The sequence below is a fragment of the Syngnathus leptorhynchus genome, chromosome 2 (genome assembly GCF_054491065.1).
Source record: "Syngnathus leptorhynchus isolate UIUO chromosome 2, UIUO_Slep, whole genome shotgun sequence".
Classification (NCBI taxonomy): Eukaryota; Metazoa; Chordata; class Actinopteri; order Syngnathiformes; family Syngnathidae; genus Syngnathus; species Syngnathus leptorhynchus.
This window is the reverse complement of record NC_141196.1, coordinates 3,178,792-3,197,591: the sequence shown is the minus strand read 5'-3', so window position 1 is coordinate 3,197,591 and position 18,800 is coordinate 3,178,792. Positions and strand designations below refer to the sequence as shown.

General features: G+C 49.3%; 3 protein-coding genes across 8 annotated transcripts; all 3 read right to left on the bottom strand.

The window, feature by feature from the left end:
* Positions 1-79: 79 nt before the first annotated feature.
* On the bottom strand, positions 80-5,466 carry ccdc171 (coiled-coil domain containing 171). Of its 6 annotated transcripts, XM_085906499.1 has the most exons (20): positions 5,402-5,466; positions 4,745-4,854; positions 4,510-4,675; positions 4,301-4,442; positions 3,948-4,096; positions 3,809-3,874; positions 3,659-3,739; positions 3,385-3,524; positions 3,155-3,293; positions 2,922-2,997; positions 2,770-2,858; positions 2,603-2,692; positions 2,438-2,533; positions 2,184-2,348; positions 1,952-2,107; positions 1,480-1,861; positions 1,247-1,368; positions 1,040-1,180; positions 796-975; positions 80-651 (listed from the first exon to the last, which is right to left on the bottom strand). In XM_085906499.1, the coding sequence occupies exons 2-20, from the start codon at positions 4,822-4,824 to the stop codon at positions 400-402; spliced, it is 2,712 nt and encodes a 903-aa protein (XP_085762625.1). In that variant the 5' UTR covers positions 4,825-4,854; positions 5,402-5,466; the 3' UTR covers positions 80-399. The 6 variants fall into 6 exon arrangements, 5 of the variants coding, with proteins under 5 accessions (XP_085762625.1, XP_085762621.1, XP_085762623.1 ...); XM_085906495.1 differs by having other exon boundaries at positions 1,247-1,861; XM_085906497.1 differs by having other exon boundaries at positions 1,247-1,861; positions 4,510-4,672.
* A 156-nt stretch (positions 5,467-5,622) lies between these two features.
* pacs1b (phosphofurin acidic cluster sorting protein 1b) lies at positions 5,623-13,206 on the bottom strand. Its single transcript, XM_085906376.1, has 23 exons — positions 12,948-13,206; positions 12,133-12,220; positions 11,971-12,060; positions 11,736-11,861; positions 11,523-11,667; positions 11,370-11,461; positions 11,194-11,271; positions 11,046-11,105; positions 10,812-10,972; positions 10,273-10,366; positions 10,112-10,192; positions 9,832-9,953; positions 8,875-9,004; positions 8,699-8,803; positions 8,507-8,613; positions 8,268-8,422; positions 8,085-8,195; positions 7,795-7,897; positions 7,642-7,727; positions 7,407-7,545; positions 7,088-7,338; positions 6,895-7,014; positions 5,623-6,792 (listed from the first exon to the last, which is right to left on the bottom strand). Exons 1-23 carry the CDS (start codon positions 13,073-13,075, stop codon positions 6,674-6,676), a joined length of 2,691 nt encoding a protein of 896 aa, XP_085762502.1. The 5' UTR covers positions 13,076-13,206; the 3' UTR covers positions 5,623-6,673.
* A 499-nt stretch (positions 13,207-13,705) lies between these two features.
* Positions 13,706-18,585, bottom strand: sf3b2 (splicing factor 3b, subunit 2). The gene is made up of 21 exons (XM_085906377.1): positions 18,396-18,585; positions 18,063-18,109; positions 17,929-17,979; positions 17,646-17,843; positions 17,520-17,571; positions 17,354-17,451; positions 17,171-17,279; positions 16,988-17,082; positions 16,718-16,915; positions 16,419-16,541; positions 16,221-16,301; positions 15,928-16,155; positions 15,525-15,674; positions 15,367-15,456; positions 15,182-15,289; positions 15,004-15,111; positions 14,781-14,926; positions 14,577-14,678; positions 14,401-14,500; positions 14,137-14,325; positions 13,706-13,877 (listed from the first exon to the last, which is right to left on the bottom strand). The coding sequence occupies exons 1-21, from the start codon at positions 18,523-18,525 to the stop codon at positions 13,806-13,808; spliced, it is 2,475 nt and encodes an 824-aa protein (XP_085762503.1). The 5' UTR covers positions 18,526-18,585; the 3' UTR covers positions 13,706-13,805.
* Between the last annotated feature and the right edge of the window lie 215 nt (positions 18,586-18,800).

Sequence of the window (18,800 nt, the reverse complement as noted above, 5' to 3'; positions counted from 1 at the left end):
AAGAGGAAAAAGGCGTCCTATTACGTGCGGAATTCGACTTCAATCTGGTGGGACGAACTCGGACTGTGATAGAAAGTGAATGAAAACGCTGGTGTCAGCGCTTGTGCTACTTTTCTGCTACTTTTTTTTTTTTTTTTTTAACTTAACACAGAGAAACATATGCGTTTTCGTATGTGATATTCCTTTGAGACAAATGTCAAGCTTGAATAATGGGATATAAAAAGTGCTGTCACTATGGGAACCAGCAAGGCGTTGTTCTTGGAAGTACCTCGATTTGTGATGGTGACTGACAAAAAGGATAAGAAGCTTCCATTTAGGAAAAGTCAGCACTTTTTTTTTTTTTTTCCCAAAACATTTTTGCTTAGTCTCCCTGTAGCCCAGAATTGGTCACCTCTGACCTTAAAGACTTTCACTTCCTGGGTTTGGCAGCTCGTTTGATGCACCAGAATTTGGACGGTTGGACATCTCCTTGAAGCGCCGCGCCGCTGCCTTCTGATAACCGATGGCGTGATCCTGGCGTCTGCCAGCCGAGGCGTGTCGCAGTCGCCCTTCCAGTCGCCGCCTCTCTTTGTCCACTCGCGACAGGTGCTTTCCCAGAATCCTCAACGAGCGCTCCTTTCTTCTCAGGCGCCGTCGAGCCTTTGCCAGCGCCTGTGTGAGAACAAACAAGTGTAAGCTCGGGATGCACGGACCACTTGACAAGAGTTAAACGCACCGATACTACACGTCGATACCACTACACCAGACCGACAATCGTTTTGTGCCTTACGAGATCACGTATTTGCGTACGTGTACCTCCGCCATGCGGCTAAGCGCACGGTGGGCTTGGTCCCGCTCGGTAGTGTGCGCGTTGACTCGTAGCCGTAGAGCGTCGCGTTGTGTCGATTGCTCAAGAAGCAGTGCGTGTGCTTCCTGTTCGCCAGTGAGTGCTCGCCGTAGGTCCGCGCACACGCTGTGGAAGTGTTTTGCTGGAACCTGTAAACACACACACACACAGTCATATGACTACAAGTGTGTGTGTGTGTTTGTGTGTTCTCACCGTCCTGCAGTTGTCCTCCCTGCTGCACTCTGTCCTCCTCAGATGGGCCACCTGCAGTCTCAGGCTCCGCCTCTCCACCTCGGCCGAGTGCAGCCGTTGGCTGAGGAGGAGAAAGTGCTTCTGGAGGCGGGACACCAGCATCTAACGGGAAGACACAGGTGAAGGTCAGATGAAGGTGAGATTGGGGGTTCATTCGTTTTACGAGACCTTCAAGTCACTGGGGGGCAGAGTCTGTGGGATCATCTCGCGCAGGATTTCAGGGGCAGATTCCGATTGGCTCGCAAGCTGATCCAGGAGGCGAGCCAATCCAGACCGTGCGGCTGACCTCACTTTTGTTGGAGAGGAGGCGGGAGGAGGCAGGTCGACCATGCAGGCCAAGACGGTGGAGGATAGACGTTTGGAGCGAAGCCAGCGAGCGCACAATGCATCGCGATCTTTACCGACATCCTCTCCCGTCAGAGTTGCCGTAGCGACGCACACCACTGGACCCGCCCCACCCATCTCCAGCCGAAACAACTCCATCCTCCTTCTTCCGACGAGGCGCCACCACTTCAGCGCTGACACCACGCACACGTACTTCTTCCATCGCCTCTTGGCCAGTGTCCCCTCCAGTCTTTTCTCCCGTCCGTCTCCGTTCAGAGCGCCGGCCAGCCGCCGCAGCTCCTCCTCCAGCTCCTCTCTCGCCGCCAAACGCGAGGCCAGAAGACGGTTTTGCTCAGTGAGGCTTCTCAGGCGGCGCTGGGTGTGCGTCGTCATACCGGCGAGGAGAGCGCATGCCGACAAGAAGGAGGATGATTTTCTGCGGCTCAGTGAGAGGAGGTCCTGGAGGTGGTAATTGACAGAGTGTGTGTGGTTGACCCCCCCCCCGAATGAAACATCAAGTGATGGACAAGAAGATGTGACGTCAGTTACCCGCAGCTGAGCGACAGTGCGCGCGTGTTGGCCGATCCAGGCTTCCGCTCGCTTCTTCCCGTTCTCCTGAGCACGAACTTGCATAAGCTTGTGACGCCGCTGCAGCTGGTTCAAGCGTCCGTTCTTCTCCTCGCACGCCGCCTGCCAATGCGCCACCTAGGGGTGAGGAGGGCAAAACATCAGGGGGGGGACATGAGCTAACTTCAGTGTGACGACATTTTGACAGCCTGACCTTATTGTTGGCTTCCTGGAGGTCAGAGGTCAGCTTCTCCACCAGCTCGTTGATGAGGTCACACAAGTCTGACCGGCTGAAAGTGCCCAGCATGCTTTGCGGCTCTGCCACCACGTGGCCCGCAAGTAGGCGCTGATAGACGCAGTGCAGGAAGGATAGATGGGCCTAACACACACAATCGTATATATACACGCACACATGCACACAGCGTTTATTTCCAGAGCAGTTCAAGTCAACAAAGTCAACAAACTTACCTTTGATTGTTTCTGGAGTTCCACGGACCAATCACGGCTCTCCTCCTGCATGTGGGTCGCTCGCTCCCGCAGCGTGAGTGACAGCTGGCGAGCTTCCTGCGGCATGCGGACATTTGTCAATCAACGTGTCCCACCCGTTAGCCAAAGAAATGAAGTTTTGCTAACTTGAAGAAGTTGCTTCTGATGCGTAGCCACGCCTTGGAGGGTCCGCTTCTCCTCGTCCAGTCTCTCGCAGGCCAACAGCAGATCCTGGACCTGCCAAGACGCACAAGACTTCTTTGGTCAAGCCTCTCTTAGTTACAAACAGATCCTGGACCTGCCATGAAATCCACCTGTTGCTCAGCTACTTCCTGTCTGCTGAGCGTCAAACTGAGCAGCTGCATCACGTCGGTAGGACTTTGATTCCCATCATCCTTTGAATCTGCAATCGTGAGTTGACAGCAGGTGGGCGTGGCTTCTTAAAGCGATCACATCATCGCCGTACCTTTACGCGTGTGCTGTTGGAGAACCTCCCTGATGTCTTCCAGGAGTTTCCCATAATGCACCTCTCTCTTCAGCAACTGAACACAGTCAAAGCAATTGTGCCCATATTTGACAAGAAAATACACGTAAATAAGAGTTGAATTTAGACACAAATAGTGCTTTGTTGCTTCATATACTCTCTGATTTTAGCAATTTGTGTGTGTGTGTGTGTGTGTGTGTTTTTGTGTCTGAGACCTTTTCCAGATGCAAGTGTGTTTTGCCGTGTTGCCTTTTCTCCTCCTCCAGCTTCACAGCCAGGTCAGCGATGTTCCTTTTCTCTGTCTCCAAGGCAACGCTCAGATCGCACTTGTACTGCTGGTACTCTGTCTGGAGGCTACACACAGACACAAATATGTCAACAAGTAATCAAGATATTCGCACGTGTGTGTGTGTGTGTGTGTGTGTGTGTGTGTGTGCACACTCACTGCTGCAGAGCTTGCTCAGTGCGTTGGCTGCTCTCTATCTCGTCCTGGTAAACTCTCTCCAAATCTCGACGCTCTCGTTTTAATAGCTCCAGATTGCACTGCGCCTCCTGCTGGGCACGCTGCTGCACTGCAAGCATCGCCTTCAAAAGAGTGTATTGGGAATGACTATTTTATATGGCGAGCTGACCATATCGTGGTGCAGTACGGAGTAGTCGACTAGTCGGTTCGTGAATGATTCTCAAAGCAGCTGAAGATTTTGTTTCATGTGTCTTACCTGTGTGACCTCACATTTTTGCTTGAACTCAAGGTGAGCCGCTCGCTCGGCTGCCATGCTGGCCTCCAGAGATTTGTGGTCCTGTTGACAAAGAGATCAGGAAATTATTCTCAACTCCTCTCTGTCTGTGTCACTCCCTCTTCTGCTAACCTTCTCTTGCTCCTTCTGCAGCGCCACCATCCTCCTCTGCACCTCCTCCAGGGTCTCCTTTTGATTCTGGACACAAACATCATATTCAAGCTTTCATATATTCCGTGTGCGTATGTGTATATGTGTGTGTGAGACCTGCCTGCAGGAGTCGGTGCAGTCGTTCGCTCTCTGAAGTCAAGCTGTCAATTAGCGCGTCACGCTCGGCCACTTCCTGCTGCAAAGCGAGCCGTTCCTCCTGCCGGGCCTGTTGACTCATGTCCAGAACCTTCTGCAGTGATGCAGCTTGCTCTGACACACAAACATTTACATATTTATGACTGTTTCTGAGAAAAATAATGTCACCTAAAAAAACCCACAAATTATCCAGTATTTTTATGTATTATCATAGTAAAATCAGTATTTTTTGTCATTAAAAAAAAATGTGCCCCAAAATGTTTTTTGGGGGGCGGGGTGGACCGACAGGCAGACAGAACCTAGAAATGATTTCCATACCTTTGAGTGCTTTGTTTTTGTCACACGCTCGCTGGGCATCTCTGCAGCTCACGGTCAACTGGTACTGCAGCTCTGCCCTCTGAGCTTCCCCGTGCTCCACAGAAGCCCGAAGGCGGGTGATTTCCGCCTCCAACGTACACACCTGCAACACACACACACACAAATGACACCATCTGCTACATGATGGTTAGCCGAGTATGTGGTCTGACCTGCTGGTTGTGTGTGGACATCATCTCCAGCTTTTCCTTTTCCAACTGAAGGATCCTCCTCCTTCCTGTCAGGTCGCTGTCACAAGATGCTTTGACTTTGTCCTTCCCTTGCTCCCCGTCGCCCGCTTTGACTCGTGGCTGCTGGGGGGCCTCCAGCTCGGTGCTGCTGAGAAGAAAATCCAACAAATAGCAAGACATGACCACATGATTGAAGTGCATTTGACCTCTTGGTCACCTGTCAGCATTTTGCATCATTGCCGCGTTCTCCACCGCCTGGCCGGGTGCTCTCCTTTGCTCTTTTGGCTTGTCCTGCATTATGGCTTCTCAAATGGTAGCGTCACCACCCTGAAAAAGAATTGCAAATGATGTTCATGGGAGCAAGAAGTGTGTAACGCCCTGACTGAGGATGGTGTTTGGTTGCCTAGGTAGCAGGGAAACCGTTTATACCAATGGGCGTCACACACTATTGTATATTTGGGTGATAGGTGTAGCTCTTTGTCCGACATTTTGATTTCTAACCCAAACACCATACCAACTCGACATTTGCTTTTTAGTAGGGAAGCCACGACAAAGCTTTTTCCTACACTGTAAACAGTTACTCTTCTCACGAATATCATCAAGCAAAATGCACCGAATGCTTGAAAAGACCGTACAGACTCATTTAAAGTTGTTACATGTTACAGGACTGTTCTTACAAGCTATCGATTATCGAATGTCAACCTGATTCATGAGCGCTATTGCCGAATGTCAACATGATTCATGAGGAATTAACAGCGTTAACTTTAAGCATTAAAAATATATTTTAAAAAAATAATTCGTGTTGGATTTGTGTAGATAAAGCACGCTGGTTCATTGTGAAACGTATAACACAAGCGTATTTTTTGTTACTCACTGCTGAAATCGAGCCGAAGTCGTTTGAATCAGACGCCATGTTTTGTGCAGTTTCGTCATTTCCGCAAATTGCCCTGATTGGTTTTCTCATACTTCCGCTAATTTTGTTTACACTTTACAGTACATTACTTTAAAAACAGATCTTCAGTAAATAAATATAACGTTAATCAAATAGGCTGAATCAGATGTAAATGAATTGAAATGAACTTTTACTCTGCACAGTTTGTTTCCACCTTTTTTTTTAGTGGTCTTTCACAGATTCCTCATAATATTCCTCATACACAGTTATATGACTTACGCGTTGTCAACAAAGTGTACACACACACATACTCACACAATATCCAATTGTGCCATTTTTTTTTCTAGTCAACAAAACAAGCACTTTCCATTCAATTGTTTGACTGACAAATGCAACCATGAAAAAGCAGTCATACAAAACATGAAATAATGTCACATATGTACAAGCATCATCATCATCATCATCATCATCAATGTTATTATTATTATTAGAGGCAAAACGCTGAAGAGACGACGGCTAATGTGCAAAAAACATCTCTCCACACGTCACTCACAACCTACAACCGGAGCCCATTTACAAGCAACACAACAGAACTGTGAACGTGGACTTGAGCACAGAGAACACTTTGAAGCACCGAGTTGGAAATAAAAATCTACGACTCCATTTGCTTTTGTTTTGCATGAATTTTCCACGTGGCTATTCAGACATTTAGACAGCACTAATGTTCTTTTTTTTGGGGGGGGGTGTCAGTCACCCATTTTGGTGTCCTTCTTTTGATGGAACACAGATGCCATATTTCCTGTTCACACAATACAACGTATACACGGTGGCATGACAAACCTGTTCTGTGCCATGGAAGCTATATTCTTACACATACATTGCCATTTTGGTTCCCCTTATTTGTTAATTCAATTTTTTTTCTTTGAAACAAATTTTCTGTTATTTGAAAACAAACTTATCCCAGTTTCATGTAGTCAGGCCGCAACACTGTCTAACAAAAAAAAAATAGCGCTTTGCCACCATCTTACGGCAACGACAAACCTTTTTTTGAGGGTGGGGTGTCAATTAGTCACAGATTAGGAGGGGAACACTGTAGTTCTTGAGCTCTCACACTGAGGGGGCTCTGTTGCCGAGAGGAAAGCGCAAAGGAATGTGACAGGTCGCCCGGATTGCATAAAGCGCAACGTTTGTGCGTTTGCAGAATGGAGGAGGGGCAAAGATTAAGCCAGGGTGCCCAATGACCGCCACTGCCATCTAGGAAGGGGGCTTGGTGTAACCGAAAAGGCCGACAGGAAGATATTTGACGTGAGTCGGCCACTGGGCGGCTAGCTGGAAGAACTTGACGTCGTTCCACTCGACTCCGTCGATGGACACTGAAGGGCAACGGAGGAAAAAAGTCAGCGTGCCAAATAGTGGAGACGTGAGTTCATCTTCATTCTTGACTACGCCTGACACAAACGACTTGTTGTGGTTACCTTTTAGGATGGTCTGCTGCTGCTTGGCCGAGCAGATGAGGCGACTGATGCCTTCGATGACTTGACTCTTGGAATCCACCTCCTTCTCTTTGGGCTTTTTTCCCAGGAAGATGGTGGCCACTAGGTCCAAAAGACACACCACGTGAGCAGAACGTTCCTCAAGACGATAAGAGCGTTTTGAATTCCCTCACACCTTTCTTGTTTTTCTCTTTGGTGACCACCGTCATGGCCATGGTGCTGAATTGAACGCCGTGAGGCTCGCCTCCCCCGCCGGCGCCACCGCCGGGCAGCCTGCTGACTTGCAGCGAGCGGAAGGCGCTCTTCAGCGTGTTCTTGCACGCCGTGTCCCGCCGCTCACCTTCCCGCCTTTTGTCAGCCAGCGAAGCCAGCCAGTAGTCAACCTGCAGGCCGATGGCGTCCACGCCATGTGACATGCCGGGACTCCTAAGGGGCGAGCGTCTGCCTTTTAGGATGCTAGCAGAGCAGCAGGCGTCTTAGGGGAAGATTCTTACCCCTGCAAGGCGACGCTTCCCATCGACGGGGACGAAGGGGGAGTGGCTGCCTCCTTGATCATCCCTGCGGGGGAGCCGTGGGAGGGAGGGGACGAGGAGGGGACGGCCAAGCTCACGGCTACCCCTTCATCTGCATCACCTTGACGACCCATAAAAAAAAATTAAGGGAGACTATGATGTCATCAAGAAGAGGGGGTGGTTGTATTTTACTTTTTTTTTTTTTTTTTTTACTCACCGGCCTGCAAGGGTCCAGACTCGATCACGCCCACCTTGACCACGCCGATGAAGGGAATAAACTTCTGGTAGGATTCTTCCTCTCGCCTGCAGAAAAACATCAGCCATGACTGGGTGCACAGGAAATGGCGAGCGCGTGGCCGGCGTTACTCACGTCCTGTGTTTGCAGGTCAACATGGCCTCGGCGATGGGAAGCTGGTGCGTCAGCGTGGCGCCGCTGATGAACTGAGCTATCCTTCCCGCCACGTCCAGTTGGTCTGGAAGTCATAAAAGCTTAACCTTCAAATTTAAAGCAAGTCAAAAGTTACGGTGGCCAAAAATCAAGCAAGTCAAGGTCAATTCTAAAGTCCTTCTCGGTCACAACATTTACTTGCATTGTAGTAACACGTGTCTGGTCTGGTCAACACAGACGCCATATTGATGACATCACCGGTGGCGCTTTACCTGTGGGAGGAGGTTCGGTACGGCTGAAGACGTCTCGCCAAGCGCCGTCCAGGAAGGACGAGCTGTAGCGGTTGTCCAAGGCGCCCAGATGTTTAGCGACGGGATGGGAGCCTGAGGAGGGAATGTTATGATGTCACAAGATGCTGTGGGCGGGGCTTATTGAGCACCAGCGTTGCAGCTTACCTAGAGGAACCACCAGGAAGCGCATGTGGTTGAGCCAGTCTGACGTCTTGTTGGCCAATTGCGACACGAAGAATTGCAAGATGGCCGCCAGGTAACTCTGGCTGCCTACCGCCGCCACTTTGACTGCCCGTGGCATTGAGGCGTTACAGTTGCAGCTGCACGGGACAAACACAAACAAGCTCCGATGACGTCAACCCATAAATCCTAACTGAGATGTGGGATGCCCCACATTTACTCACAACTTTTGGATGCGCGTGAGAATGGCGGAGAGGACGGCCTGGATCTCCGCCGGCGAGCACGTGCACACTACCGGCTGCTTATGCATCTGCAGCTGCTCCAGCACGTACTGAAACACACGGAGGAAATAGGTGCGCACGTGCAGTCAGGTAACAAAGTGGGCGGAGACACCTGGACGGGCGAGCCAGGCCTACCTGCCCCTGCCAGTCTCCGCCGTTGACCAGGATGAGGCTCTCCGGGAGGGCGGAGTCAGCCAACAGGATGTGGTTGAGCTGGTCGTACATGGCCTTCCTCAATACCTACGCCAACGGGTGAACGATCGCTTTAAAGGGGCCCGACAAGCGAGGAGGGATCGGGCGGCCATGTTTACCGGCGTGCCGTGGCCCATCTCGGGAGACCTCTCCGAGTCGGAGCTGTTGGCGCGCTCGCTCGGCGCTTTGGATTTGATGGGGGTGGTGCTGCTGCGCTTCTGCCGTGAAGGGGTGTGGCCTCCGTCCAACCTGCATATCGTTTCATAAAGATTGTCAACGATAGGCGCCAGCGTACTTTCAGGAAGCAGAATGTGATTGGATGACAAGTTACTTTCGTTAAATTCGACAGATGCCGACCACCCTGCTTAACATAAAAATTGACAATCGATTTTGCTATTTTTAATAGTGAGGTTTAAAAGTGTTTTTTTTTTCATTACAAATAAAATAACGACAACCTTTTTTACTTATCATCGGTCTTTTTATTCTAAAATAAGATAACATAAAAAAGCAACTTGTTTTTATATATGAATATAAAAGTCTTCCTAAACGTCACTTAAAATAAATATATTTTTAAGGCAATCTGTTTTTTTGTCTGACATATAACTGTTAAGATTGTCATTGCACATTTACAACATTTCAGAATAGTTTATAAATAAAATAATGAAATGTGGGGACCACATACAGTCGGTGTCTTTCTCTTTAAGCTTGAATGTGCTGCGAGCAATGTTTTTTTTGTAATAGCGGTTTAATTTTTGAAGCTAGATAACACTGTCAACACCAGAGAGTGCAACGTACCTTAATATTTTCTTAAGCTGACACAAACTCAAAAATATTGACTGGATTTCCACCTTGAAAACACCACTGCCTCTCCTTCCTCCATTGTTACTTTTCACGTGGTCGAAATGTGCCATGGCACGTACGTGACGTCACTCTCCCCGAGGAGAATGCAAATTGTCAAGTCCAAGAATACTTCACTTCAAGTTGTAAACACGGTAGTTCGCCTTTCTTTCGATCTCAGGGCGATAAGGTCTATTAGGGGTTGGACGGTGCAACGACGTTGGCGGCTTTCTGATTACCGTGGTGACGGCGCCGGTTGACTTTCGTTTTTGCCCGTCTTCATGGGTGTACGGGGTTTTTCCGGCACAGACACCGTGATGCAGGGCGCGGCGTCAGCGAGCAGCTCCAGATCTGCCCCTTCCTGTATACACACACACACGCACAAAACGCTAAAGCTTAAGTGCGCTGTATTTTGGGCCATGCAACCTCTAGGGGGACCCCAAGAGCAATTAACAGTCTAAAAATAACTATTACACAAACATGATAAACACACGCAAACTCTCAGTAGGAAGTTTGTACCAGCGTCTCGCTCTCCGACAGTGCCTCATCTAGAATGCGGCTGCGGGAAGTTTTCATCTTGTCCGCCGAAGGCGGCTCCCCCTGTTGGCAGAACAGTGCTCGTCATATGACGCACACACACGCACAAAAAGGAACCTCGAAAGACCCCCATCCTAACGTACCGGGCTCAGAGTGTCCCGGCCCAAACTGCCTTTGCTGTTAAGACTTCCGATCTCCGTCTGGGAGCTGGACTGAGACATGCCCTCGAAAAAGGGCCTGCACACAAAGAGAGTTGAGTGCTTCCCCTTTGTGGCTGTGGGTACACCATTTGCGTTTAAAAGTTATTTTGCAACATTATCTTTAAAAATAATGCACCTTAAGTGAATGTGCGCATGCATCCCAAGTCTAGAATGTAAAAATTCAACATACTCATTGACAACACAATATTACTTTTCGATTAAATAAGTAGTCGTCTTGTGTCTGTCTACATGACTACAGTATACTGCGCCCCTAGTGGCCAAAACGGGCACAAGAGAAGGAGTAGGATGAATTGAATGATGAATTCATGCACAAAATGTTCAACTCTTCCCATTCTATGCAAATCTTACTGTGCTGTTTTTAGGAATTACAGAATTATAGGATATTTTCTGTACCATATACAAATGTGTGTTGTTTTTTGATGTGGCGGTTATCACTTCAATCCAAAAGGGGGAGCTGTTACCTGAGTTTTGGTTTGGGTGTGCTCATGATGCTGTCGGTCTCCTCCATGTCGGGCCCGCTGTCGCTTGGGTTGTACATCTCTAGGCTATCGTAGAGCTCGTCCAGGTCCTCCTCCACTTCCTGGATCTGTTCCCTGGACACGTGCTCCAGACCGAAGCCCACCTGGAGGCGGCAGTGAGGGGACACGGGTGAGCCGTGGACCACAACCAATCCCTCCCACGGCATCCAGACCTACCTCGTCAGTAACTTTAAACCTCTTCAGCAAGGCCACAAATTTTTGCTTGATATTTGGCTGCTGCAAGCCAAAATGAAGATGATAATAACTAAGATGAAAAAGAATCAAGATGACCAGTTGATGTGCGTCGCCTAACACAAGAGCTCACCCTGGTGATGGCGGCGTTTGACGTCAGCTTCCGTCTGGGCTTTTTCTTCCTCACTTCCTCATCTTCATCAAACAGGTACTTAAAGGGACGGGAGGAGAATTAGCGGTTGTGGCTAAAAGATGCTAAACTGGGCTAACAGGGACGTGCTTCCAAAATCAAGACAAGGCCCCGCTTACTTGTCCGTGGATGGGATCGTCGCTACCCTCCTGCTCAGATGAGTAGCTCTCCTCTTCCTCTTCAGAGTAGTTGTCGATGTCCGGAGATCGGTCTGGACAGAGAAAGATGCATTTTAAATAACATCATATGATGCATCAATATGGAGGCCTTACCCGACATCTTGGCCTTGGGTCCCTCGTGGTCGATGGGTTGGCTGGAAAGCGAGTAGACGCGCATCTCAGCCACGGGCAGCGAGGCGTCCTTCAGCTGGCTATGCAAGCCGAGAACCTGGGCGCCCTCGCTCGGGTGTTGCATCACCTGCGAGAGGAGACACGCCGTCCCGCTTTTCACTCACTCCTAAACAAACGGCGGGGATGGCGACGTACCTCGGCCATGTTGATGAGGCCCAGGGCGAGCGTCTTGTAGCCCAGGATGGTCCGGTTCTTGTAGCGCTTACGGCGCTGCAGCATAATCTGCAGCTTGTTGGCATCCCTCTTCAGGAAGTGAGGGTACTGCACGCACAACAAGAGTGAAACTAGCTAACGTGTTGGAAATTGCAGAACTGCGAAGGCCAGTTGAGGGTTTTCTTAAGGGACTCGTGAGAGCGAGGGCGATGTTTACCTGTAGAGAGAAGGTGAGCTGAAGGTCGGTCTCCGTCAGGCCCGACGACGACAGAACAATCTCGTTGGAGCGAAGGATCCGCTTGGAACCCTGAACACAACGCAAGTAGAAAGCTCACAGTGATGTCATGACAACCTAGCTCAAGTCCCCTATCCTAGTCACCTGCAGTTTGACGGCGACGACCACCGAGGTGAGGTCTTTGTCCAGCTCCTTGAGCAAGACCAGCTTCTTCAGGGTCAAGCTGAAGAGCCTGACACAGCACACGTGATCATATAATGTCACAAAACAGTCAATCGGGAAAGCGTAGTGAAAAACGTACACAAACAAAGCTAGCAAAGTCGCACATCCCTTTAAAAGTGACCCCGAACAGTTTGGATGATGTCTTGAGTTTTTAGCAGTTTTGTACACTTTACAGTATTGACAATGTTGCTTTGTTGTTTCATGAACATCACAAGACCACCTTGAGGTCAGAGGCCATTCAGGCCAATGAGAGCTTCTAGATTGCTTTCAGCAGGCGACCAATCATGTAACCTTATTGCAACATCACTTCCTGAAAGAGCATGACGAGTGTCTGAGGTAAACAGGAAGTGCTTGGGGGTGTTGCGACAACACAAGCAAAAGGACAATGCTCTTCACAACAACAAAAAACATAAGAACGAAGCCATTTTTGACGCCTCGGCTTGAAGAGCTGCGTTGCCATGGCAACAGGCTGCAAACCAGCAATTATCACGACCTACTCATATCCGTGCATTGCATACACGCCAAGATGAAATTAGTGGTAGCCATATGATGTCATTGATGAGTATACAAGACACGTTCTCGTCAGAACAAAGCAGCAGGTGAGATCTAAAGTCACGTGACGCACACAAAAGGAGGTGGCTGGTAAACAAAAGGTGACCCCCCCCCCCCCCCAACAACCACCATCGCCACTGCCACCGACTGCCTCGATGAGCTCACCCCACTTCCCCTTCTCGTACCTGGGCACGCAGCTGGGCGAAGAACGGTCCACTTCCCAGGTGGCGAACAAGTTCATGTGAACTGGCCGATTGGATGAGATGCTGACCGGCTTGGAGGGCTGCGGAAGCCCCCCTAAGCCTCGCTCCATACTGGCGCTCGCAGGAGGCTCGCCCGCCGTCCTCTCCGCTTCCTCCTCCGCGTTACTTTCCGCAATCGACGGAGGCGGAGTGTGCGCGCGCTAATGGCCGCCAGCACGTCGACGAGCACGTCTCTGAGCCCGCAGGAAGCGGAAATCATCGAGAGCGCGCGCCGCAGCGCGGCGTACGTGCGCGCTACCGGGATCGACGTGCCTCTTGTCGTTCAGTAAAGCAGAAAAAACGCGTTTTGAAATCTTAACTCAACGTTTAATTTGAGTACGAATACAAAACAACACGAAATTGGACAGTTAGCTGCATTTTGCAAGTGTAAAAAACTGTCGAAAGTTTTTTATTAATATTTTGTAAAGCTTGCTTCGTTCCTGTCATGCGGAGGGCGTGGCCACCCACAAGGAATTTGAATTACATTCGCCAGAGGTGATTAGAAAGAGACGATTAGAGGAGGTTAACAGATAATCCGAGCAGGGTCACCTTTCATTCGTGTCAGGTGACACCAAGTCTATTAAGTGTACACTTGTTAGCAGGCAGGCGGCCAGAAATGTAGAAGAAACCTCCAAACAAAGTGGCCTCAGATTGAATAATTATTATTATTAATAATTAAATAACAAAACAAAAAAAACAGCAATGGTTGGTTGGGATTTATTTACAAAAAAAGAGGAAACACATGAGGGTTCTCACATTATATGAAAAAAAACAAAAACATGAAATAAAACGTCTTGTTGTCTAGAACTTGAACTCTTTGTATTTCTTGGCACCGCCTCGTGTGTCCTGTGGTTGAGCCTTCCTCTTCTTTTGCTGGAGGTCACAAAGACATTGTGAAGCATGACATCATTATAATTAAAATAAAGGGTACAAGACAGTAGCGAGAGGAGGGATATGTGTACAGTTGTATAAACAAGTAATAATTGGACATATCAAGGTTCCATATATAAATGTATTTGGTATGAGGATTTTTGTAAAATTGTAATATTTTAGTTTTGCATGCCCCCCCCCCCTAAAAAAAGATATAGAAAATATATATTAAATAAATCATCGCCCTCAAGTAGTTGCGTACCTTCTGTTTGGCCGCGTGCTCGGCCACCATGTCGCTGAAGTCCTCCTTCTCCACCTGGGCCTGCTGCTCCCGCACATGTTCCTCGTACTTCTGAGTCATAGCCATCGGATCCAGCTCCAACTCGTCGGGCGCCAGCGCCACCTCCACGCCGTGAGTATCACCTATGCCGGCCTTGCGCCCTGCCATGGCCTGGTGGGCGCAAACGTGCACGTCAAAACCTCGGAATTAAGTTAAAAGTATGCGTGTGTGTGCTTGCTGGCTCACCGCTGACATGTCGTAGATGTGCGTGGAGGCCATCATGGCGGCGCCCACCGGACCCGTTCGTCTCTCCGGGAGGACGGTGAACAACTGCGGCGTTTCATTGCTGCGAGGAGAGGAATACGCTCAATGAAGAGAGAGCTAGCAAGAGACTGGGACACCAAACCGGGGATGTCTCTCACCCGTCCATTGCCTCCTCGATCTTCTTCTTTCTCAGCTCGATGAGTTCAGGAGTCTCCATGCCGGCGGGGACGGACGAGAAACCTCCAGGCGTGATCAGCCCGCTGAGAGGGGGAAAAAACCCCCAAAAAGATTATTTATTTATTTCCAATCCCCCAATGACATGTTTGTTACTCTGAGATTTTTCTAACGGGTCCGCTCTCAACCTGTCCGCTGGTGTGAAGAATCCTGTCTCGTCCGGTTTCTCCTCATCGCTCTCCTCCTCCTCCTCCTCTTCCTCCGAAGACTCCTCATCAGAAGGCTCTAGCTCGCCCCACGGCGTGTGGTCCACTTCTTCCTCCTCCGCTTTGGCCTGCCCGCATCAGCCAGCACATATGAGCGCATGTATCACAGGAGAGAGTCTTTGTGGTGGAGATGGCACTGACTCACCTGGAAATCAGCTGAGTTGGTCCCAAACACATCGCCGTAAAGCGGCTTGCCCATCTCGTCCACGGGGGGCTTGCCCCAGCCGCCGGCGTGGTAACCAAAGGTGCAATTCTGAAGAAAAGGAGAAGCAGATAGACGTCAGGTATCTACACTTTGCTAAATGCTAAATGCTGCTTGTTACCTCTGGGATGGGTGAGTTGAGTCCAGGGATTTTCAGGTTTGGGTATGATGGAGGGGGACCATACCTCTGCATGGCAATCAACCAGGGGGGAGGAACCTTGTGTGAGTTCTGGGAACAGAGACCAACACACCCCAATGACCGCTGCTCAACAATGCCACAGTGAGCCGACAAGGGCCGAAACTTACAGGGCCGACCGGCATTCCCAGCGCGATGCGTAGCTCCTCGGAAAGGTCGCCCGGCTTCTTCTCCTTCAGGCGGGTTTCAAACTCTTTACCCTGAACATAGCGACGTTAGTCAGTGACGTTGACAGACAGCTCGGGACGGCCGCCGCCGATGTCATTACCTCGTAGTAAAGGTCTCCATGGATGGTCAACTTGGGTTTGATCTGCCACTTGAAGAAGGCGTCGTGAAGTTTTTGATAGTCGATGTCAATCTTTCCCATCTTGGGACGGACTTTCTCTCTCATTTTGGTCTTCATGGTTTTGGCATCCTCCTGCAAGACACAAGATTAAAAAAATAAAATAAAAAAGATTCACTCAGCTAATGCTCAATTGACAAAAGAAAGAAAAAAGGGAAATACAGATTTATCATTTCAGAAAATAATTAATAAGACTGAAACCAAATGTTGATATCAATTTCAAGCCTACAACTGAATTATGAAAAATCACTTTTTCTATATTTCAGTTCATGAGCGCAAACAACACCCAAATTCATAAAGCCAGCAATGATGGTGCGGCCTAACCCACCTTCTCCTGCAGAGCCTCCCTCATCTCCTGGATACCAGTCCTCCTGATGAATTCTGGGAGCAGGAAGGGTGGCTTCTCAATGCCCCTCTTGCCTTGAAGATACTTGCGCTTGAAGCACCAGTGGCGAGGAACCGGCACGGTGTTCCGGGTGGCCTTCAAGTGCACCAGCAGCTTGGGCTCCTGCGCCGTCACGTCGTGCATCTCCACCACATCCGGACGGGCTACCAACTGAGGGGCGGAGGTCGTTGTCACCGACTGGGCTCAAGGCGAGGACGCACGGTGGCACGACTTACCTGCTTGAGCTCGGCCACGGTGAGGCGATTCATCCTCCTCAATTTCTTCTTGGACAACTTGGGCACATCGTGGCGGACATCCTGTCAGGTTTGGGACACGAGAAAAATATTTTGGATTGTCTGAGTCGACATAGTACTAAACCGTGGATGAGTGATTCTAAACACAGCCGTTCATCAAAACAAGGACGATGGTCCAACCTCGTCACTGTCGTCGCTGTCTTTCCTCTCCAACTCGAAGGCTTTCTTCCTCAGAAAGCCAATTTCCTGCTTTTCCGCTTTTTCTGGCTCTTTCTCCTTCTCTTTCTTCAGATCGTCAGTGAGCTGTAAATCAAATGATGTTGCTCATTCCCTGCATTGGACTAGAGTCTTGACGGATTGATCGGTTTGTCCACTAGATGACTACAACATGGTTTCCTGACAGGAAAATTGTTTGTTCGTAGTCAACCTTTTGCTTTCCCCCGTGCTACATGCGACGCAAAACACACAGATGGACTCACCTTGAAGGCGTCAAAGATGCGCTTGAAGATGATGTAGCCCGAGTCGTATATGTCCGGCTCCTCTGTGACATATTCGATCTCCACTTCTGGCTCGTCTTCCTTGTCGCTGCCGTCGTCCTTTCCCTCACCCTTCTCCTTCTTTTCCTGAGCGCGCTTGTTCTTGCTCTTCTTCTTGCGGTTCCTGCGTCGGCGGTTCTTCTAAAAGGAAGAGCTCTGGTTAAAGATCGGCCTAGCAAAAGAGACTCAAGTCCTAAAAGTAAGAAGACTCACATCCTTCTTGGACATGCGACTGTCGTCGTCTCCCGGCTCCAGCGCTCCTAGCGCAGAGTTGCTGCCACCCAGGTGCCCATCGTCTTCCGCTGCTTCTGCAGGCGGAAAACACGGGACAGTCGTCGGCGTGAATGGTGGCAAAAAAAAGAGGTCTCTGTTGACGAGGAGCTACATGATATCAACCTGCAGGGTCAATGTGCTGCTCCTGTCGGATCTCCTTCAGCTGCAGGATCTTCTCCAAAGCCTGGGGGATCTTGGGCCCTCCAATAATGATGTCATCACCCTGCCAGGCCTCGAATGAAACATCACACATCAAATTGTTGTGCAACATAATGCTCCTCTCTTTCTTATGATTAGGATGCCCACCTCCCTGTTGTCCTCCCCTGGGGGCGGTGGCGGCAATCTATGTCGCTGGGCCAGCATGGCAATGCCTGGCGGCAGCGCCCCATGAGCATCCAAAGGAACTGAAGGACACACAAGCAAGAAATGAGGAAAGGAAGGAGATCCTCCGTGAAGAAGATCACAGACATACTTTGGACTGCAGTGACCGGATGGTGGCGTTCGTGCTCCAACAGCATGGCGGCCTGAGGAGTTTCAAACAAGTTACATGATGATTACCTTGGCACTTCCATCATAGGTTTGCGTCTCCTAGTGTTACCCTGTTTTGATGCTCCAGGAGGTCCTGGTCATCCATCTCCTCGTGCATCATCATTGCAGCCCTATGCTGAGCCATATGCAGATGGTCATCATGTGACAGGCCAGGAGGCGGCAGGCTGGAGCCTTCCATGGGCATGTGCATGCCAGCGGGCATCATGCCCATCCCTGGGTGCATCATTCCCCCCATTCCAGGAGGCATCTGGTGTATAGGTCACAAAAGTGAGCAAGGAAGGCATGGCTTGGATGGGTGACACAAACATTCAGTGATTAAGTGAAAAGTGTACCTGAGAGCCCATTCCATTGTCATCATGAACTTTGCCAAACAGGATGCCTGTCTACAGAGTGAATAATCATACAAAAACAAATAAAGACATACATACAATAAATTAGCAGCCGACAGAAACTTTTTTAGTTTTACCTGGATCATGTAATTTTTACATCTTTCCATCAACTCTTCTCTTGGACCTACACAGACAAAAACAGAAAAGGTTTATATTTCCGCAACGGCAAGTAGCTCACCATGCTAACGATAAACAAATACACGTCGAAGTGAGTAAAAAGAGTAAACTACTAAACATATATGGATGTTTAGTCTAAGTGTGCATACGTACAAACGATCGGTAATGAGTATAGAGAGCTCATTTACGTAAACGGGGTTACGAGTTAGCAGTAACTATTAGCATAGCAACATTCAGCTAATCACAAGCGTCGATACCGAATTGTCTACGGCTTTTCCACGGCTTTTTCTTACCCATCACGGGCATGCCCAATTCGGCCAGCTTGACCTGGAGCTCCCGGTGGGTCCATGAATTCAAACCCGCGATAGCAATCCCCAGGTCGTTCTGGTGAGCATCAGATCCCGGTGGCTGATCGGAGGCCATGTTGAACTTTCAATGGATGCAACAATGGCGGCGCGTGTTAGAGGGAAAAGCCTCGGTGTGACGCAATGCATGGCGGGAATGTATAAGGCGCATTGACATCTGGGAAATGTAGTCATAGACCAGCAACGGGCGTGCCTTTTGACTTGGATGCATGTAATTCTAATATATTTGTGTGGACAATGCATGTTATTTCTTTACATTTTGAACTTTTTTTTGTTGCAATGTATTTGAAATATATTTGGTCTAATTGGAGCCTTTGTTATTCACATTTACAC